This window comes from Sardina pilchardus, chromosome 15, assembly GCF_963854185.1.
Source record: "Sardina pilchardus chromosome 15, fSarPil1.1, whole genome shotgun sequence".
Classification (NCBI taxonomy): Eukaryota; Metazoa; Chordata; class Actinopteri; order Clupeiformes; family Clupeidae; genus Sardina; species Sardina pilchardus.
In genome coordinates this window covers 4,571,451-4,594,383 of record NC_085008.1, presented here as the reverse complement: position 1 = coordinate 4,594,383, position 22,933 = coordinate 4,571,451, and the positions used below count along the sequence as shown (strand labels likewise).

General features: G+C 46.2%; 1 protein-coding gene across 1 annotated transcript in view; it reads left to right on the top strand.

The window, feature by feature from the left end:
- The first annotated feature begins 857 nt into the window (after positions 1-857).
- The window catches only part of btbd8 (BTB domain containing 8), a 41,667-nt gene continuing 19,591 nt past the window's right edge, over positions 858-22,933 (top strand). Inside the window, exons 1-11 of the mRNA XM_062556456.1 lie at positions 858-1,111; positions 2,234-2,410; positions 5,325-5,501; positions 7,387-7,508; positions 8,597-8,714; positions 12,359-12,448; positions 14,366-14,446; positions 14,735-14,831; positions 17,077-17,165; positions 20,127-20,229; positions 22,374-22,556. Coding sequence (XP_062412440.1) covers positions 2,283-2,410; positions 5,325-5,501; positions 7,387-7,508; positions 8,597-8,714; positions 12,359-12,448; positions 14,366-14,446; positions 14,735-14,831; positions 17,077-17,165; positions 20,127-20,229; positions 22,374-22,556 — 1,188 coding nt within the window. The 5' untranslated portion in view covers positions 858-1,111; positions 2,234-2,282. The remainder of the gene's footprint in view (positions 1,112-2,233; positions 2,411-5,324; positions 5,502-7,386; positions 7,509-8,596; positions 8,715-12,358; positions 12,449-14,365; positions 14,447-14,734; positions 14,832-17,076; positions 17,166-20,126; positions 20,230-22,373; positions 22,557-22,933) is intronic.

Below are 22,933 nucleotides of genomic sequence, written 5' to 3'. Positions count from 1 at the left end.
GCCCATCTGTGCCCAAGACAGATAGAGAGCACAGTGCCAGCCGTCTTGAACACATACCATGCCCCTGTCTGTCATCCGCACCATAAATGTACGTTTCAGCTTCAGGCTCTTTAAGGAATTTTGATTGCCAATTCATACTAGGCCTTTGCAGTACATGACATATTCAAGGTCAAAGCCATCATCACTGTTGTTAGTGCTCCAGTAACCTTCCATTTGTTAGACAACTGAGGAGTGGGTTCCCAGACAGGGAGACCTAGTTCTAGATTTAAGAGTCTCTTTAGTGGACCAAAGTATATAGTCTAAAATGAGGTTTAGTCCCTGGAAACTGAAAGTTTCCAACTGGGCCTAGGTTTATTTAGGTGATGAGGAAATGGTAGACCAATTACAGCAAAATAACCAGTATTGTTAGGAATAGGCAAGACAGGATTCTAACAAAAGGAAGCCAGCAGGCCTAATGTGTCTTGTGGAGGGAGTATTAGATCCTGCACAGGTCTGTAGCCTACCGATTAGTATCTCTTAAATTCCCTCCTAAAACATGATTCCCAATCTGGTGCCTCAGACTGTACTCATACAAACACACTGTACTCATACAATCACACAAATGCAACCTCCATTAGGCTACTATAGATAAAATACATGCTCGTTGCTGTGTCCTCGTGTCATAGCCTAATACCGCACGAGCCTATGTGCCGGGGCTCAGTCACTGTAAATAAAAATGCGATTCACACCGTATGCGCAACATAATACAGCATGGGGTACCTCCTGGGCGGGGATACTTGATGATGACGTCAGTGTTGTGAAGCAGCGTGGTGTAATGAAATGACAGGGAAGGACGCTGGCCATTTGTTATGGGTCTAGTAGACACAAAGAGGTGTCAGCAGTGTACGAGTCCATTCAGAAACACTAACCACAAATGTATTTCAATTGGGTTTGATTGCAGTAGTTTTTCTGTTGTTGTGTGCAGCGCTGTAGTTACACTTCAGTTGGTGACGCTGACGTTACCAAGGGCTGCAAACATTTTAGCTGGCTAGCTAGCTTGCTAGCTAGCAGCAACTTACACACCTATCATTGATTTGTGTCTTTGAAGGAGGAGGCATATGGACCGAAATGTGTAAGTGATTTTTTTGACTGTTATGGGATTAGCCAACATTTCTCTATATTATAAACATTACCTATGCAATATCAATATGTATACTTTAGACGTTTAGAAGCACGTAGCTAGATGCAAATAAAGAACTTAATTTCTGCTGAAAGTAGCGGCTTTGGCTAGCTGTCGGCGATAGCAAACTCGCTAGCATGGGCGTTAGCTTGGGATGCTAGCAGCATATTCTGCTGACAGGTACAGCCCTCACGAGACCTTAGTGTTGGCAACCAAGGTGTCAAGATACTGTTAACTCAACACTTCATTCGGTAGACGTCTGTGTCGAAATTATATAATATCGTTGAGTTACAATCCGCAATATATCCATGTTAGCATATTGTAACATGTGATACCAAGCACCCCTTCAAAAATTGCCTCAGTTGCCTTCTGTGATTAAGAAGAGATGCCGGTTGAAGATTTGTGTGAAAGGTCGGAGAACCGAAGAACTTGTAGCTTATAGAGTTAAGAGAATGTAAGTTACCTAATTTACATGCTTATTATAGTATTATAGACTAAGCCATAATGTTGTTGTGAGTACTTGCATTGGTTTGAAATGAATGAAGACGTTCATGTTTACAACTCATTTTCAGGAGGAAAGGGTGACAAAGCATTGAGACCCTATTTAATAATTAAGCTTTTTACCTTTGTTTGTTTCTTGTGAACATAAGCAGAACTTGTAATGAACTTGTGTCTCTTGGTATCATCATTATTGTCACCAGTGTATGTTACAAACTCGGTAGTGTACCAGTTCTATGCATGATAGTTACCCTTTAACTTAGTTTTGTTTAAAGGTCACACATTATATTTTTTATCAGTGTTTCCTGAATGGTGTCCTCCTTTGAACAAATAAAATAATAACATGCAAAGCAATACTGACATGCACTTCTCATCCTTATCTCCTCTTCGATGGAAGGTAAATGACCTTTGGAAGAGGGCCAGTGTTGGAGAGGGCAAGACCTTTAGGGAGCCATTCAATAAGATTTCATAATTTGTTTGTAAAGGACAACATCAACATCAGGCACACTGCTTTTCACGTAAGGACTGACCATTCCTTATTTAGATTAACAGTTGTCATGTTCATTTTCTCCCCAGATTTGCCTGCATGTTGTGGCCACAATACTGCTGATTTGCACAACACAACATGTCCTTATCAATGGGGAACACCATGCACTCCTCAGAAGCACTTCGGGAATTCCAAGCAAAAGAGAGAAAGACCAGAGCCAGTCTCAAGAAGTGCCTCTCTCGTGCCCTCTCAGAGGATTTCACAAGGTAACAAGATACTTGCAAAAAACACTGAAATATTGGGAAAATCCTGCATGTTATTGTCTGGTGATCTGATCACAAAAAGTTGACAGCATAAATGACCAAGTGGACAATGTAAATAGCCTCCAAGATGCACTGTGGTGCAATTGCTCAAACCACTTGCCAAGGATGACCACATTTACCAGGGACCACATTTATCAGGGACCACACTAACCAAGGGTTTAATTACACATGTAATTACACATGCAGTTTAGACAGTAATGCCTCCTTGATGCATCCCTGACCAGTAGGCTAGTAGTGAGAGTAAAATAACACAGTAATGAAATCTGTGGTGGGCAGCAACGTGTCTAGCTGTACATCTTAGGCACGGGTATAATCAACATGTCTCAGCTGTCCACTAAGTGAGCCGATAACCCACGACCCAATTCAAGTTTTGCAAAAATATTATCGGCCCAAAATGTGTGTTTCCCTCCAAAGTTTGGAAATTTAAAAAATTTAGACTGAAAGCTGAATTTTTAAATGTAGGCCTATGTTCTCTATTTTTGATGATTTGCTGCATAGCAGCTCTTCATTTTATATTCAGATCTTACAGTGTGATACTTACGCCAAGGAGGTTATGTTTTCATCTGGGTCTGTCTGTCTGTCTGTCTGTCTGTCTGTCTGTCTGTCTGTTTGTTTGTTTGTCTGTTAAGTTGCTTGTTTGTCTGTGGATTTCGATGAAATTTCAGGGAAGGTCTGAAATGACTCAAGGAAGAAACGATTAAATTGGGAGTGATCCGTATCACCATCTGGATCCAGGAGGCAGTTATGTTTTCACTTGACGGAAGCCTGCGCTCTCTGAGTGCTTTTCTAGTTTCATCTTGTGTCTTCACTCTGAGTACTAAACTATAAGCTAGTGGGTAGGTTATGTTATATGCTTGTTTTGTCTTTGCTGACATGAGTGGAATGAAGAGTCTGTAGACAAATGTTGGATTGTACTGGGGTCTGCTTTGTCTTTCTTGTGTAGGCGGGTTGGTGCACAGCCAGTGTAGCCTATTACTCTCAGACTGAATTGCCACAGATATGCTTTGAAATGGTTAGTGAAAGGATGTGTTTCTTAAAACCCTCTCAGGATTCAGGCTTGAAAAGCATTGAGAGTTGAAAAGCATTTTGAAAATGTTGGTCTAAAAGAGAAAATCTGGCCAAATGATTGTGTCGTGGTTAGGTGTTGTCCAAAACTAACAATGATTTCCTTTTAAAACCTATCTCTTAGCTTCTGCCTCTGTAGTTCCCTGTGAAAAGCCTTCACTCAGAACTTATGGCAAAAGTCAGCGCTGATAGTTTGACGGCTAAATTCTTGAGTAGTGGGCTCTCTCTCTCTCTCTCTCTCTCTCTCTCTCTCTCTCTCTCTCTCTCTCTCTCTCTCTCTCTCTCTCTCTCTCTCTCTCTCTCTATCTTTCTGTCTTTCTATCTCTCTCTATCTTTCTATCTATCTATCTATCTATCTCTATCTGTCTTTCTTTCTTTCTCTTTCTCTCTCTCTTTCAATCTCTATCTATCTGTCTTTCTTTCTGTCTTTCTTTCTTTCTTTCTTTCTTTCTTCCTTCCTCCCTCTTCCTCTCCCTCTCTCTCTCATCTCCTGACGTAGGGGTACAGAGGATCACATTAACAAACGATTAAGAGTTTCAGATTAAATGAAGATTAAAACAGAGGGTACAGCACACACGCTCATATTCTACAGCAGGTGCAGGTGGGCTTACAGTGCTGGGCCTGCAGATGATCATGGCCTGTTTGGCAAAGCGTTTTTTCTGGGACACGCTAGCCTGAGTGAACTCTCTGACTCAGGGGGTCACATGGAAGGGGAAGGTCACACAGGGGTCAAGAAGAGAGGGGTGGGCTGCTGGAGGAGGGAGGCCAACGTGTGAGGCCGCGTGTGTTTTCTCCCCATACTTTGCAGCTTGCTCATGACCCACTTGGCTAGCTGTTGCCGTGGGGTGGAGGAAGAAGTAACCACGGCGGCAGCAGCGGCCGCACCAGGCCGTGTGTGTGTGTGTGTGTGTGTGTGTCTGTGTGTTTCTGTGTTATTTACGTGTCTGCTAATGTGTGTGAGTGTGTAGGCCTTAGGGCTCAGTGATATTTCTGGGTCACCCAGTTGAGTCACTTGGGAGTAAAAAGTAGTGTGTGATAATGATGGTGATAGTGGTGTGTGTTGAAGAGCAGAGAAGTGTTCACGTGTCATACCGTGAAAATTACTGTTCTCACGTTCTCCCAACTCTACTCGTCTTCTGTCATGTAATTCAGTCAGACAGTTTCACAGTCCCAATGTTCAGAATCCAGATCCGTGTTTCATGTTTCAAGCTAAATCTCCAATCATACATGACCTATGGAGGGCTTATACTGTGATCCATTTAAAACCCATTTTTCTGCCATAGACCAGTGAAATGTATTCTTAAGTATATGAATATGAGCTTAATAGCTATTCATTTTACAGAAGTATTTATCATTACGTAAACATGAAAAACCATTCAGCATTTCTGAGAGGCGCAGTGGAACTTCTAGAAATGTCATTACTGCAGTGACCTTGAGTACATTACCTTAGTGGAAAAGCAGACCAAATCCTTCATGTCCTTAGAGATCTGACACAGATCCTCCCTAACTGGGGATGAAATTGTATCTGCATTTATTTGGCCAGTTATGTTTTGTTTTTCCATAGCTGTTTGCAGCTTTTTATTCTGCTGTCTTTTACCTATACTATTTATTTATTGCGCACTGATCACCATAACAACACAGACTGATAACTCACTATTGTTTTTGGTCTCTCTCTCTCTCTCTCTCTCTCTCTCTCTCTCCCCCACTCCCTCTCTCCGTCTCTCTCTCTCCCTCTCTCCATCTCTCTTTCCCTCTCCCTCTCCCTCCATCCCTTTCGGGCCGTTCACTCCAGGTTGCTGTCGGAGGAGCAGGAAGCAGATGTCACTCTGTGTGTGGGCGCGGCCCGTCTCCGGGTGCACAGGGCGCTGCTGCTGGCCAGGGCTGCTCACCTGCTGAAGGGCGTGGCTCCCGGCCAATCAGAGGTCAGCCTGGAGGACTGCGATGCTGCCGAACTCAGAGAGTTCATCCGGTATGCGATTCATGTATTTATTTATTTATTTATTTATTTATTTATTTGCAGTTGCAGTATATATACTGTAAGTAACACAATACTCCCATAGGTGTATTTGATAGTAAAGCACTGTGGTATGCTTTCTGCTAATGGACATGAATTTTCGTAAGAACTGACACTGACAGAGAATAGTGTCCCCACATTGGTGTGATACACACACACACACACACACACACACACACACACACACACACACTGGTTCACCCACGCAAGCGAGCTCTCTCGGAGCATCTCTGTCAGGGCCTCAGCCGATACTTAATTAGTGTGCTGTGTCTCAGTGTGACCTTCTGTCTCTGGCCTCAGACAGGCGCCCGAGTCTCCACACCCTTCCGCTCCTCACACAGCGTTCCCACTGGTGCACTTGTCCCACACCACGCTGTACACGCAGTACACACAGTACACACAGTACACACAGTACACACAGTACCGGCGGATCTGGGACGAAAGGGTGCAGGATTATATTAGAACTCTATGGGCTGACAGCAACCACTACACCCAGTAAATGGAGAGCACTGGATGACCAAGTTTAATATGATGTCTGGAAATTGTTCAAAAATGTAAGATGGTAATTTCAATTCAAAAATGGTGTATTTTGGAAAGTGGAGCTTAGCAGACATTTCACATACATTTTCCCCTCTTTAGTATAGCGGTGTGATTTATCCGATAGTTCCTTTAGACTTTGCCCTCACTGGGTATATGTACAACAAGTCAGTGATTGCAATACCACTGAAATTGTCTCTATTTTGAAATGCAGTATCACGTATTGCCTGACAGATGGCGCCATATAGCATCTATAGAGAAATGCATATCAGTGGAACAGCAGTGCAGCAGTGCACTGGAAGCTCTAAGGAGGCTCTGCACTGACATGGGTTATGACAGCAGTGTTAAGGCTGGCGCCCACCAGACACGTATGCGGCGCGCCACGACAAGAAAACAATTAGAACTCCATTGGTTTTTTTTAATGGAGCAAAGCTCAAGAGAAACCTCTGCCGCGCGGCAGCCGCAAAGGGATAGAAAACTGTTCTGAAATCCTGCGCGTCAAGCCCACACCGCTGAACGGCGTGTCCGGTGGCCACCATTCTTTAGTCTATCCATAGCATAGAACTGCCTTTTAAGCAGATTTTGTGCACTTCAAACATACACTGTATGGTGTGGGTAGGTGAGCTATTTGTTATGGTCTTTGTAGTGGTCCTGGTAGGTATTGGTGGCATGAAGTACAGTAATGTTGATAAGGATGCAAGTGCAGTGTAATGTAGTGTAGTGAAGAGTGTGTAAGAGTGAACACTTGTTACGGAAGGGAAATACCAGAAAATGAGTTTCACTCAGTCCAGTGTCTGCAAGTATGATCATTCCCTTTTCTATCAGTGTATGTGGGCGCTGCCGTCCTTTGGGTGATTGAGTCTTTGTTTGCAGTGGCAAATGTGTGGTACCCCGCATAACTGACGTCGCCATGAAATCAAATCCTAGTTTTAGAATCCGAACATATAGTATCATTCTAAAATAAGTCTATGTATGATAATAAAAAAAGTATTGTGTGTAATTCATAAAATAACCCACCCAATGGATTAGCAGAGAGGAGGGAATTTTAATTAGGCCCTATGCAAATCACTGATGCATGCAGTGTGTCTGTACAGTGTGTGTGTGTGTGTGAGAGAGAGAGAGAGAGAGAGAGAGCGAGAGAGAGAGAGAATTACTGTGTGTGTGTGAGAGAAAGCATTACAGAGTGTATGTGTGTGTGCGCATGTGCCTGCCTCTGCACACCCACACCCTTCTCCTCATTGTCCACTGACATGTCACTTTTCCCTGCTGCAATATGGCGGTGTGTGGAACTCTTTCCCCACAGGAGGGTATACTCAGCTGACCATTGCCCAGGGAAAATCAAAGGGCTACCAGAGGGGGTGCAAGTGAACGGGGTGCATGCCGACGTGCCTGATTACCTGGACTCCACCTCCTGCTCAGACTCAGGTGAGCTAGACAGGAGCAGCCTGGGAGGAGCCTCTCATGGCCGTATCTCCTTCACAAAAGTGCACCTGCAATCAGAACAAAGCACTGGGAAAGAACACATGCTCTGCTCCTCTCTATTTAGAATGCCTTGGTCTTTATCGCCTTCTCTTGTCACACTAGTGAATTTTTATAAGAATATCATATGGAGACATGGAACATAGATCTGTTTGCCCCAGGATCTTACTGACTTCAGGGCTGTCACACACCCAGCTGAACTCCTCAGATAAGACCCACATGTGATAAAACAAGGGGCGTTTCAACTTAAACCAACTCTAGTTACATATAGGACGTTCTACATACAGGAGGACAAACATGCCTAATTACCAACCAGTACCAATTACCAACCAACTTTGTAATCTGTTATAAAAGAAACCTAAATCATGATTTGATAAAAACAAAAATAAGGTGTGTGATAACGTTTGTGTGTTTCCCAAGCCTGGGAGTCCGTGGTGGGTTTGCGTGAGGTCATGCAACCTTAAAGACCACCGGAGGAGCGGTAAACACTTTCTCCTTAAGCCACTTAAGCGCTAATCATGTTTAGCCCTTCCAGCACTCCTGTGCCACGCATTAGCGGACTTCTCCGTGTGCTCGCTGATTGACTGCACAGTCATTTTAGAGGGAAACAGCGTGCCTGCTAACTGCATTAGTGTTGCTCCCAATAGCCGGCCTTGTCCTGAACATTCAGTTGCACACACTCAGGTTACAGTAAGCAGCCTTTGTCGCACCATTTTTGTCCCTTCCATCGCCTGCCTTTCTCAGTACAGTTTTGGTTGTGTAGTTGAAGTTAATCGATAAGAATAAAGAGTACTATACTTGGCAGAGATTTAGCAAAACACCTTTTTGTTGTGTCTGTGTTGTTGTGATTTGAAATGGCGGTAGTGGACACTGCTTGTTTAATATTCATGTGATGTGCAACAGTACAAGTCATTTGACCTTCAGCTGGCACCTCACGAGTTCTGTTTCTTTCCCCCATCTCTTTCTCTTTTTTTCTCTCTTTTTCTCTCTTTTCCTGTCTACGTCTCTTTCTCCTCCCTCGCTCCCTCCTGCAGACACGGTGGTCCTGGAGCCGGCGTCTGGGCTCGGAGGTGACCTGCTGGCTCTCTACGAGAGCGGAGACGCATGTGACATCACTATCCAGGTCGGAGAGAAGCACTTTTCCGCCCACAGGTAGCAACACCCAATCACAACCTACACACATAAGCCTGTTTCCATCAGCCCAAAGCCCGCCTCAGAGTCCTCCACTGACAACTACAGACAGTGTCATCAAAGATCACAAAAGATCAGAGTAAAGAGACCACCATCGGTAACGTTTTCTCCTAAATGGTGCAGTAGATTTTCATAGAATTATAAGAACTGCTGCATGTAACAGTGACTTGTTGCAAACGTCCATACCTGGGTAAAAAGACACACACTGTAGTCCAGATGCTACAGATATGTATGAATAGCACTGGACCTGGACCAAAATAGTTTTACTGATGTGTTCTCACCATTAATTGTCTTTGTCATTGATAGATGGTTAGCGAAGTTAATAGGATCCGATGTTCTATCTATTTCTGGAGTCTAACACACAACCATATATCTAGTCACACAATAATCTCTACTCACACAGGCTATCGAGTTCAAGTCGCAGAGGTCCTGCTTCACCTGACAACATGCTCTTTGTTCCTGTCGTGACTTAAGAGACAGTGAAGCCCTCTGGGGGATTCACCGCGGAAGTCCTCCCTAATTGCTGACCTTACTCCACATGCAGGCCCTTTCACACTTCTGTCACAGAAAATTCTGGAAAGCACAATATGAATGCCCTGACTTTTTCTAGCTGTGTGAGATGCATGCCATCGTGATGCACAGGGTTCCTGCCGCAAAGGGCAGTTAGCACTCACCACGGAAGCTTTAGTTGCCTCTGTAACCATGGCAACTGCACTAGGTCTTTGGGGGCAGGTTTTTTTTTTTTTTTTCGCGGGGCAGAAGCAGCAAGCAGAGACGAGTGTTGGAATGCGGGTCTTCCAGCTCCACTGCAGCTGGATCACAGAGGGCTGCCCAGATTTTCCCTCTCTCTCCCACTCTCCCACTCTCTCCCCTCCTCTCCACCTCTACCTCCTCTGTTTTTCCTCTCGTTCCCCCCTCCTCCTCTGTGGGTGCTGCAGGAGCGGGGTGGGTTGGTTCTCGTAAGGACACTCATCAGTATGGGAGCCCACTGGTGACTGCTGCAGCTCAGCGCTACACCAGAGGCTGCTAATCTCTGTGATCTCTCATTCACTTTTTTCTCCTCCTCCTCTTTTCTCTCTCTCTCGCTCTCTCTCACCCATGCTTGCTCTCTCGTTCTCTCTCCTCGTCTACCTTCTCATTTTGTCCCTACTTTCCTGCAAAATTGCTTCCAACCATTCAGCTTGTTCTGCCTTTTTCACTCTCTGTCTCACACACGCACACACACCCACACACGCACACGCGTATATTCCCATATTCTCTGGCCTGCCTCTTTTGATAATCTCTCCTCTTACATCAATAGTAATTGATCTCTCTCTGTCTCTCTCATGAGTTATCAGCATCACAGTATCTGTCTGGCTCTTTGTCTCTGTCCTCTTCTCCCTTATTGAGACGCTAGTGAATCATATGCCGCAGAGCACATCGCGCCGCAGTTTGATGAACGCGCCGAGCTCCTCCACCTGCGCTCAGGCGCAGAAATATACAGCGCAGATAAATTACGCCAGCGTGACAGCACGGGCTGAGCTGGTGTAATCTTCACCCATTACTAGATCACCCAGCGCTAATCCTGTGCCATTTCACTGCCTGATGTTAATCTCTGGTGTCCTTGCTGTGAGCGCAGGTGTGTGTGTGTGTGTGTGTTTCCGGGGGGGGGGGGGGGGGGGGTGTTGCTGTGGGATGGGCAATGCAGTGTGTGGGCATGTTGACCTCTCCTTCTCAGGTGTGTGTGTGTGCGCGCACGTGCACGGTAGTTGTTAGTTTGATAGCCCTCTCATAGAAGCAAAATGTTCAAAACCTCTATTTGAGTTGAATATGAGCCGAAGCACATGCTTTAAGTGGGGTTTGTGTAAGCACTTGTGTAAGCACTTGCTGCTCAAAAATGCATTTCATTTTGCAAAACAGTAGACCTCTATGTTCTGTGAGTCTGTATCGTGTACTTTTCATCACATTGCCCAAGGTGTTTGGTATTTAGAGTCATCTGGGCCAATGTGTTTTGTTTACAGGCACAGAGAAGCTATTTCCAGCTGCATGCCCCGTGTCTCCTTCCTGCTTGATGTCAATTAATATCAGGCCCATCAAATATTAAGGGAATCTTGTCTATGTTTATTCATGAGCATCACACACACACACACACACACACACACACACACACACACACACACTCACGCCTATAATTAGTTCTTAGTTATGCAGCTCTCTGAGTGCAGCAGTAAGTGGAGGTATAACTGTCATACTGTTTTTCCCGCAGGTTCCATATAATAAGATGTAAGCACCCCCATAGTGATAGGAGTATATTTCCTCTGCATCATTTTGCGATTGAGTAAGCATTAGTAGCTGGAGGAAACAGCAGTACCTACTAGTTTCTTTCTGTGATCAGCACAATCTCATTCCCACAGCTTAGCTTTCATGTCCAATTTTCTTCATGTTTGTGAAATGCTCCAAACAAATGCCACAAAATGTCACATTCTAGCTATTTTAATCAGTCAGTACAGCAGGGAAATATTCCAACAATTTTTGCAGCTTTAATAAAACATTTTTCTGATCTATTATATGCTGTCTCACTTAGACTCAGAATAGCTTCACTTTGTCACAGATGTTCTCACTTTAGCAGCACAGATGGTGAAGAAATGACCAGTATCCATATCCAGGAGGGTTTGGTTGGACCATGGTTGCCATTTGGCTGGATGGTTGAATAGATTCCCATCCCTGATTGGTGTAGGCTGCATGATCACAGCATCCCCCCTCCCTGTGACTCCTGTTCCTGTGGCCCTGGCTGCGCTGTGGAGAGGCTCCCACTCCTGGCTAAGCCCTGCTGTCTCCCTCGCGGCCCATCCCTCTGATGGATGCTGCGCTGTCTCCACCAGCTCTGCCTTTAATGATTACACAGAGAGAGAGTCGTACCTCACTCCGCCTGCCTGACACAAGCCATGGACAGAGACCAGAACAGAAGTGTGCTATTTTTAGCATTGTCTTCAGGCTGGTGGGAGTGAGGGGGTGTGTGTGGGGGGGGGGGGGGGTAGTGTTTTTGTGTCTGTGTGTGTGACTTGGTGAGTGTGTGTCTGTGTCTATGGGATAAATGAGTGTGACTGTGAGAATGTGCACGGGTGTCTGGATGGATGGATGGGTGTGTGGCTGAGTAAGACTGAGAGGCAATATGTGTATGCGCTGGTTTGTGAGAGCAGAGGAGGGATGGCGTGGCTGGGCTTTAGTCGTTCTCCGTATGTTATCTTATCCCTGATGCAAGTCCCCAGATACTCCGAGGATATTCTGAGAACCAGATTAAAAAATCATGAGGGTTAATACCCTTCCATAGCGTGCGGCTGCCTCTCCCTATAGCGCTCCGAGACCTAGGCGTTCGGGGCCTGGGGTCTGGTGTCCTGTCTCCAGTGCTCTGGGTGGCAGTTGTGGCAGTGGCCAGACAAACACCTGTTTATGTTTGGGTCAGCACTGAGGTGTAAGAAGTCAGTGGCATGGTAAAGACTGACATTGTGTGTGTGTGTGTGTGTCTCTCTCTCTCTCTCTCTCTCTCTCTCTCTCTCTCTCTCTCTCTCTCTCTCTCTCTCTCTCTCTCTCTCTCTCTCTCTCTCTCTCTCCCTCTCTCTCTCCAGGGCTGTTTTGTGTGCACGCTCCCAGTACTTCAGAGCCATGCTGTGCGGGAGCTGGATGGAGAGTTCGAGACAGAGCATCACACTCCAGGGGTAGGTTTCAGAGGGCCTGAATCCAATCCCCATCCTAAAGAGCTTTCTGTAACAGCCCACATCTCTTCGAGGTCCATGGAGGTTTCTTGAAATCCTTGTCATCTCTAAATCTCTAAGACCCCCATTCCATCACATCACACCACTGCCTTGTTTTCTGAAATAGGATATGTAGCGTCTAAAATCACAAATGGGTTTTCTTCCTCTATTGTGTTGTCAAGCTCTTTCCAGTAGTTCTACCGAGAGTTTGTGCATGCAGTATGAAATATTTGCTGTTGTGGGGAATGGTGAAAGACATCAGCTTGCGTAAGCAGCAGCTCCCTTTCCGGAACCCTCCCCAATTGCCTCGACAAAACACCGATGTTGTCCTGTTTGTAGTTTGTGGCGCTGTACAATTAATCTCCTCAAGCTCAGCGGATCTTCGGAGTGTACCTGCAGCTTGTGAATAATGCATGCTCTGCTCATCTGCGTCCTTAAATCACACACACACACACACACACACACACACACACACACACACACACACACACACACACAGAGTGTGACACATATAGGGTTTCATAGAGCCAGTGCAGCCACAGGCCTTCCCAGCCCTGAAGCCCATTCACTCGCTTACCTCCCTGCTAAATGGGCTTTAGCCACTGAATAATTGAATGGCTGTGCCCCCAACGCCGTGTTGAGGAGGCAAGAGAAGAGAAGAGCAGCTGGCTGGCTGGCCCTCTGTTCCCTCACCACGGTCTGAGTTTCCCAGCACTCGACTGTGAGTGTGCCAGGCAGGAGTGGGTTGTTTTCATGCAGCTGTGATTTTTGTTTAACAGGATGTTACTTGCTGTGTGTGTGTGTGTGTGTGTGTGTGTGTGTGTGTGTGTGTGTGTGTGTGTACAAAAATATCTGTTACCTGTTGTGGTTGGCGTGAAACATGACACCTTTTTGCAATTTAGAGGTCTGCTTTTGTGTGTAGTGTACACTACCGTTCATAAGTTTGGGGTCACTTAGACATTTCCATTCCACTCCATTATAGACAGAATACTTGTGGGGTATACTACGAATCTCGATTAGTGGGTTAGCGAGGTATGTTGCGCTCAAAGCCAGGGTATGCTGTCATACGAAAGTGGATTTGTTTTAGCGTCGCTGTATCACCATGGTATCTTATGCTCGCAACCAAACCTGGTCGGGAGCAGGTTATGTGCTTAGTTATAGCTCAAATCGTGAAAAATCACCGCCCTCTGACCAATTCTAACCAATCCATTATCTTGAAAAACGAAGTTATCTCACGTGTGCTAATCTGTCATACTTCGAACAGGTTCAGCCCCGCCTCTGCAAACATTTTGAATCTCGAAGGCGCTTTTTACTATGTTGCGCGTGCAAATGTGTCACTACTATGGACGTGCATACCATGCAATATTTGATGACCATCTATTTTTCGATGTTATGGTTTAGACACTAAAAAAGACCACCCTAGATTTCTCTGCCGCTCAAAAATGCGGAAGTAATCGTTGGTTAACCTAGGCTGTCTTGTGCGTCTCCACGTTTCCCGATTGGTCAAAGTCACCCCAACCACGAGAACGCACACAGATCTGAGCTGAAAGCCTAGTTTGATAAATTCATCCGTGAGTGAGTTTCGTAGTACCACTCAACTCTGATCGCGACTTTCGTTTTTAGCGATCCAGGTTATCCTAAGAAAGCTTGGTTATGTTCAGCGAGATTCGTAGTATACCCCACAGGTGAGATCAGTTGCATTGTTTTTTAAATCAGGGCATCAGTTTTCAAATTATGTAATGTGCTTACATAATCATTACAAAATGTGTCTTTGGAACATTGGATGAATGGTTGCTGATAATGACATACATGACAATACAATAACAGTAGTGTACTATGTACAGTATATGTTAATTGTGTGTTTCCGTCCTCCTTTTTCAGCCTAGGTCCAGATGAAATGGACGTGTTACTTCACTTTATGTATGGCGCCATTCTGGATTTGCCGCCAGGGACCAACATCAGGTAGCTTGCATATAGTACCGCAAGATGAACACCGTCACCACCAGCAACATACAGTACATAAATAAACTCAAGCCACATACCACTGATCCTCATGGCTTATTGACCGCTGCCCCAGTGTAATGTGTGTGTGTGTGTTAACCCGCTCAGGTAATCAAAGCATGTGTTCGGAGGAGCCTAGACCTTTGATGATGTCAATGAAGGCTTGTTGTGATGGGGCTGTCCTTGACCTCTGACCCTGACGCTGTTGGTTTGTGTGTGTGTGTGTGTGTGTGCGCGCGCGCTTCTCAGTCAGGTGGTGATGGCAGCAGACATGCTGGGGCTGGAGGGGCTGAAGGATGTGGCTGAAATGGTGCTGACACGTGATTACTGCCGCTTCTTCCCCAAGGTGAGCGACTCTACCGTCTCTCTCTCTCTCTCTGTGTGTGTCTGCCTCTTTCACTTTCTGTCATGCTCTCTTTCTACTCATCCAGAAATGAGAAACATGTGCACGCACACACAAAAGCACCTTTCCTTTGTTTTGCTCCTCCATCGTAGGTCAAGGAAAGACACATGCCAAATATTCCATTTTTATAGTTTTGTTCTGATACTTAGAGCGCACTATGTAAGGGATAATCAACGACGCGCCGTGCGTTTATAGGGAAATAATGCACGTTCGAAGTGGTAATAAGGACCCGACGCCGCAGGCGGAGGGGACTTTACACTTCGATAAGTGCATTATTTTCCTATAAACGCATGGCGCGTCGTTGATTATCCCGCTTATACCACTGCTACTATCACTTTCGTTTATATTGCCGCTGTCTTAGATACAACGTTGTTGATTTTACCGTTACATTGACATTGTCGAATTAATATTCAAGTGTAATAAGCCCAAAAGTAGGGAACTACTTCATAGCCGTGCGGTATATAGAAAAATAATGCACGTTCCAAACAGCGCATCACAATAGGAAATTTGACCAAGCAGTGGTATAAGCAAATATAACGGACCGGTAGAACGTTGAGAGTCCCATTCAAAGTGAATGGGAGCTCCCTCAACATTCTAGAGAGCCGTATAATAAACGAAGTTAATGGCCACCCCATCAGCCAATCAGAGAAGAGAATTCCATTGTTGAGGGAGATAAAACTCGATACTAGTCGTGTAATAGTATGATTTATCACGATCTGACCATTTATGTCAATTGCATTATGTATATTCAAATGCTGCTGTAAAGAGCACACATCTGTTTTTTTTGTATTATATGTGCAAAATGTTGGCTTTGACAAAGCCCTTTTTCACTCCTCCAGAGTAATGAGATACTATCATTTCATTTAAAACCAGTGTCACCATAAATGTTTGACATCGGAAGTAATAAAAATGCAGTCGATGTCAGTTTGTCCCAAGAGCAGCACAGGCATCACCAAGTCTCCATAGAACTGTGTCCTTGTTAGTCATAAGGGTCACTTTGGGAGGCTGGTGCTTATGGCTATTGACTCGGCCAGCAACTTTATCATTATTGGATCTTTTTTGCCTCCCCTTAATTGCCTTTCTACTCCAAGTGATATCAGCAAAAGATGCCCAACCAGGTCACTGTTGAACTTGCTGTTTGTGTTCAAAAATCAGGAGGATTGTTTGGTTATGTGCGTCAGCAGGGAGAAAAATAACACATCCCACTTTTTCCCTGTCTGAACATTTTACTGTCATCTACTACCCCACCCCAATATGTGTGCTTTCTCTCTCCCTCTCTCCCTCTCCCTCTCTCCCTCTCTCTCTCCCTCTCTCTCTCTCTCGCTCCCTCCCTCTCAAAGTGAGAAGGATTTGTCTCTCTCTCTCTCTCTCTCACTCTCTCCATTTTCTCGCATTGCAGTGCTCTAGCCTGTCAGTGCTTTTCCGGTCCCCTCTGGTTTGACACTGGGAGTTTAGTACGTGCCAGAAAAGCACTGCCGCAATATATCAGTGGCAGGTGATTTCTGGTTGGGTGGGTAAGGGGTTGCCACCTCTGCCCAAGGCTGCCAGGCTCTCAGTCACTATGCAGTGCCCACGACCACAGCCTCTCAGCATCCACCCGCCCTTCATCGACAACCGGTCTCATGGCTACCCTGTCTCTGCTTTGTGTTCTGCAGGATTTGTGTGAGTGAGTGTGTGTGTGTGTGTGTGAGAGAGAGAGAGAGAGAGAGGGGTAGATTGTGTGTTGGATGGGGGGTGGGTGGGGTGCTTTATTCTATCAGTCTCGGTTGAGAATTTCAGCACTGCAGAAGTCGGGCTCCAGTGTGGTGAGGAGGAGAGAGCTCGTCTCTGTGTCTGTCTCCTCTGCTGCTCGTGGGCTCTGTCATGGTAGCATGCTGAGGGAATGGACTGGTCCCTTGGATACAGAATAAGCATGACTGTGGAACATAAAGTCTCAACAAAGTCATGTGGAGTGTCTGCATACCTTTGTCCTATAGAGTTTTTCTTACTTTTCCATTATTTTTAAAATTTTCTCACTCATATATCATCATATCATGGGGTACGTGACCATAGACGTTCATCCATGCTCCCTTTTCCGGCTCTCCATTTTCGATGTGATTTGGAGACGCTGGATTTCTGTGTGTTGTTGTTACGGTTTGCCGCTCCTTGGTGGAACATCCTGACACATTTCCTGTCTGTCCTCTTGCAGCCTGTGGATGGAGTGCAGAAGACCATCTTGGAGTGCCTGTCCATCTGCCAGTCCATCGGCCTGCACAGCCTTTACAACTCATGTCTGAAGTAAGTACAGTGTGTGTGTGTGTGTGTGTGTGTGTGTGTCTACGTGTACGTGTTTGTGTAATGTAATAGCATAGTGTGGCACATCTTTGCAGTCACTGTAAAATCTAATCCATATATTTAATGCAGGAGGGAGAGGGTTTTCTTGTGTACGAACACAATTTGGTCACAACACTATCTCAGTCATGATCCAATTAACTACTATAGACAAACCACTGAATGGGCAGCATCAGTCTTTCATTGTCCCAGCGCCTTTTCTTGCTGAGTAAATTCCCCCTGCTGACATATTGGCAGCTGTGGCCAGAGAAATCGCTGCCCTAATGGGGCTGCCAAGGTGAGAGAGCGAGAGCAAGGTGGTGCCCGGCCCGGCCATTCTCCTCCAGAACAGCGCCAATAAGGGCATCGACAGGAGCACTCGCCCTCGCAGCATTCCAGCGATCATTAAAATGAGCGCCTCCCACGTCACCGAACCCCGTACGCAGCCCAAGCGCAGCGCCTGACCTCCTTTCTGGGCTGAAGAACGCTCCCTTTTTGTGTGGTAAACAAGGAGGAGGAGAGCTGCCTTATTTTCGCTCCAGAGCAAAAAATATCACTACAAAGACTTCAAATCAAAAAAAGAAAGGATTGTTCTGTTTTGGGCGTGTGTGTGTGTGTGTGTGTGTGTGTGTGTGTGTGTGTGTGTGTGTGTGTGTGTGTGTGTGTGTGCGTGTGCGTGTGCGTGTGCGTGTGCGTGTGCGTGTGCGTGTGCGTGTGCGTGTGCGTGTGCGTGTGCGTGTGCGTGTGTATTTTCTTCTCTTAAAGCAGATGACTAGGGTGTGAGACTCAGGTGGATTGGCGTGCAGGACGGAGTCTGGCTCTTGTCATAAAGCAGACGGAGATCAGACAAAGCCACTGAGAGGTCTGGGCACTGAGTGCTCTGTGTGGATCCTGCCACAGTGTTACTTGTCACTGGGTACACTGTTGTCTTTCTGGCAGCATGGGTGTGTGGAGTCATGTTTGTGTTCCATCAACTCAATATCTGACTGCTGTGTTTCACTTTGCAAGAGATCCTTCCTGTCCTCCTTTGGCTACAGTGTCTGTTTCAGGCAGCATCCTCCACCGGTGTGGTAGACCGTAGATGGAACACACTCGCATGAGTCTGAAATCTTAAACTGCACTCTGGCAGTAGTGCATTTGGAATTCCATGTTATGAGTGCAAAGCCCCTCTCCCCATACCTCCGCCCCTCATTCTGCAGCAGTTTTCTGGGTCTGTCCAAGTCTCGCTCGCTACGGCTGGAGTTTTCAGCTCTGTCGGTCACGATTCTCTCTCGTCACGTGCCGATGTAAACAAGCAGACAGCGAACGTGTAAAAATGTAGGTCGAGCGTTAGGGTTTTTTTTCTCCCTTCCTCTTTTCCTCTTTTCCTCTTCCCTTGCTTTTGCCTCTTATTGTGTGTGTGTATGTATGTGTGTGTGTGTGAGAAAGAGAGAGAGAGAGAGAGAGTGTGTGTGTGTGTGTGTGTGTGTGTGTGTGTGTGTGTGTGTGTGACTGTCTCCCTGCCAGCGTTTGTGGGCGGTGGTGTGTGTGGTGACGACAATGAATCAGGCTCAGTGAGAAGTATGAGGGTTGGAGTCATTTATTTATTTATTTTTGTTCCCGGGCTACAGCTCTACTCTATATACGTTTTTCTCTTCATCTCCCAGCTGCTGTCTCCCGTAGTTAACATTTGGACGTCACCCCATAGCTCTCCTCCTCCTCCGCTTCTCAATCCTACTGTTTATCTGGACCACTCTTATCTGCAGATTACTGGAGCTCTCCTCCCCTCTGGCTCTCTGTCACAAGAACAGGCCAGGAGTCAGAGAGTTACTACTGACCCATCCATGTGCAAGACTCAGAGGAGGATTTAAGGGATATTTACACTCCGGGTTGAGGATTCTGAAAGACATGCAGCTCTATTTTATAGTTTATGGTTGGTTTATGGTTAGATTAGACATTTGGAAGCCAAAAATAGGTTTAAAGGGGAAAAAGCATGTTTTACTCACTGCACTGGCTCTTCAGTGTTTGATAATGTTGCACTGTAGCATAATCCACAAAGTCTCTAGCATCGGAATGTAGTTAGTTGCAAACATCTCATTTGCAGGAGACATTCTAAAATATTGTTTAGAGATTTACGGTGCTAAGATAGTAAAACATCCATAGCACAGGCTGTTTTTATTTTTGTAGCATGTTCTACATACATGGAGCACTGTACAGACCTGAAAAGAGTAGTGTATTTTTCTGAGTACTGTATGGGGTTGGAACCATGCATGAATTATTAATTATTCATCTTCTCTGTTTCAGTCGAAGGTTGTCCCCATTCTGGCTAGACGCAAGTGAATCGAAATGAGAGAACGTGGGGAAAACTACTGCATGCCAAGGCAATTGGCTAAACAAAATGATTTGTCACTGGGTGTCAATTTGTGTGTTTGTGTTAATGAGCGTTTATGTGTGTGGGCATATGCCTGTGTATGTGTGCGTATATACTGTGTGCGTGTGTGTGTGTGTGCGTGCGCGCGCTGGCACCACTGTGTGCAGTGAGGACGTGGAGTCTCATTGACGGGGAGCAGCAGGGGCAGCGGTCCAGAGCGGAGCGGAGAGCAGAGCCAGGCCTGGCCGGCCCCGCGCTGATGAGCCTTTAATGTGCTGCGCTGTCCGAGCCTGCTCTGCTGGAGACAGATAACGGCCACCTCTGCTCCACCACCACCGCCCCACAACTCACACCAGCTCACACAACTATTTCCCTTTCTCTCTGTGTGTGTGTGTGTGTGTGTGTGTGTGTGTGTGTGTGTGTGTGTGTGTGTGTGTGTGTGTGTGTGTGTGTGTGTGTGTGTGTGTGTGTGTGTGTGTGTGTGTGTGTGTGTGTGTGTGTGTGTGTGTGTGTGTGTGTGTGTGTGTGTGTGTGTGTGTGTGTGTGTGTGTGTGCACGTGCTCATGCTCATGCTCTAGGTGGCAGGCAGAACATTTTGTCAAGTGCTGGTGTGAAAGGAGCTTTGCCCTGCTGCCGCCAGACCTCCAAAGAGACTGCCTTAATGCTGTGGTACGATCCATGGTATGTAACCCACGCACACCCACACCCACACCCACACACACACACACACACACATATACACACTGAGTCCCATACATACCCATTTCTCTTTGTGATGCAGATGCGTCAGGTCTTTCTGCTGCATTTACAAACATGTGAATTACACACCGGTCGTCACACACACTGCATGCACATTCTTCCTCGCTGTGCAGTGTAAAGCTGCATTCACATACGTCGCTACTCGCCCATCTCTGAGCGAGAACTGTCAATGTAAAGTGAATGTGTTCTAGCTGAATGTGGCCAGGACAGGCGATGCGAGGACGAGCGATGCGATGTGGGCGGGTACGAAGTTAAAATAATTTTAACTTCCAGCGATGCGAGTGAAGCGAGTGAAGCGAGTACCAAATCAGAATGTAGAATAGAGATGATTGACAGTTAACCGAAGCGAGGAGCGATGTGCGAGTAGCGACGTATGTGAATGCCCCTTAAGTTGGCGTGCTCATACTGTAGCGTTCTCCCCAGTCAGTCCTTTCTCCCCTGCCACCGCGCAGCCCAGTTTTCCACGGCCCGTCCCTGTTCCCTGTTCCCCGTTCCCCGTTCCCCACCCACTCTCAGAGGAAGTCTCAGATGATGACATGCAGTCTGCCCACGTCAACACGCTCTCCTAGGCGCCAACACACGTGTGAGGGGAGCTGCAGCCCTGCTACACACACACACACACACACACACACACACACACACACACACACACACACACACAGTACACACCTTCACGCACAGACAGACTCTCTCTTTCTCTTTTTCTTGCCCTCTCTCTGTCCCTCTCTCGCTCAAACACACATACACACGCATGTACACACAGACACACACACAGACACACACACAGACACACACACAGACACACACACAGACACACACACAGACACACACACAGACACACACACAGACACACACACAGACACACACACACACACACACACACACACACACACACACACACACACACACACAAATACACAGAGCCCTAATAAGCTGCTGTAATTGAGTGTGGGTGCTCTGCTCCGGCTGGAGAGGAAATGGGCTGAACTACAGGCCAGATGCTGACCTCTGAATCACCCACTGGCCATCTCCTGCAGGAGTGTGTGTGTGTGTGTGTGTGTGTGTGAGAGAGAGAGAGAGAAAGAAAGAGAGAATTTGTTCTGTCATTAAAGTAACAAAATCATATAGTACAGACAGGGGCACGCACATTGGAGTGGCACAAGATGAAAACAAGACAGCCTGACATGCTATTAACTTCCATTCCCACAATATGTTGCGCAAATAATTGGATGAAGTCTGAGTGAAAAATAGTTTGTTTATGCGCGTATTTATCCCTATTGTTATTGTGCGATAGGGAAAGAATGAGCCACTGAGACGACAAGCCCAAAGCCCTTGTAGAGAGGCGGATTTTTGCTGCTGGTTTGATTGCCAGCTCTGATGTAGAACAGCAGTGCAGCAGAGGGGATTATAAGCGGACATGTGTAAGAGCAGCCTTTATCCCTCACACAGGATGGAAGGGCTGACATCATCCTCCACTAACACACTGGCCGCCACTGGCTAATATTACTTACTGCCCTCCTGACAACGGCACAGCCATGGACATGATGCAGACAAGGGTATTTATTCATGCTGGAGTGGCCCTCGTGAAAATAACTCAATCACGGGCGTAATCCAAGCATGAATGTGTTTTCTACAGAAGTGGTTGTTCAGGCAGAATTACTTTAGGTAGCGTCAGTGTTGATTGTGTGGAATAAATATGTGATTGGCATTCAGAACTGAGAGAGGACAAAGAGGGGGAGAGATGGAGGAGTGCATGAGTGATGGATGATGAGTAGGGGATAGAGAAATGGGGGAAAGAAAGAGAAAAGCTGTTCAGTGCTTGGGTGCATACTGTATGTGATGGAAAATTAAAAGAAATATGCAGTTTTCATTATTCTTCCAAGGTCATCTTACAAACAATGTAAGTGTGTGTGTGCCGTGTGTGTGTGTGTGTGTGCCGTGTGTGTGTGTGTGTGTGTGTGTGTGTGTGTGTGTGTGTGTGTGTGTGTGTGTGTGTGTGTGTGTGTGTGTGTGTGTGTGTGTGTGTGTGTGTGTGTGTGTGTGTGTGTGTGTGTGTGAATATCCAGACCGTGCAGACTGCAGTGACGGTGCTCTGCGGGAGCGAGCAGTTGATTGGCTGTTTGCCAGAGGTGAAGTGGGCGAGGCAGGTGCTGAGTCTTACCAATGAGCTTCAAGAGCAAAGCCTGCATCTGATCGTCACTTACCTGCCGCAGGTCACACGTACACAGGCCTTCCACACCTTCCGCAGGGTAAGAGGCACGCATACATACAGTACATACTCACACACAATGCAGGCACATATACACATGTATACAGTATACACCTAAACGGATCAATGTAAATGAAAATGTATGACCCTATTAGAGCCAGTATCCTACCGTGTTGTTATTCAGGGAGACTGAAATGTATAATAGATGAGCGCGCACACACACACACACACACACACACACATATGCTCTCATACACGTAGGTGAGCATATGTGAGGCAGCAGGCATCCATTCTTACTGGCAGACAGAATGCAACGATCAGCTGAAAATATAGTGAATGATGGTGACTGCACCTCTCTACACAAGCACATTTCTATACACACTCTCTAACCCAGGCAGTAAGAATTACACTTCACTG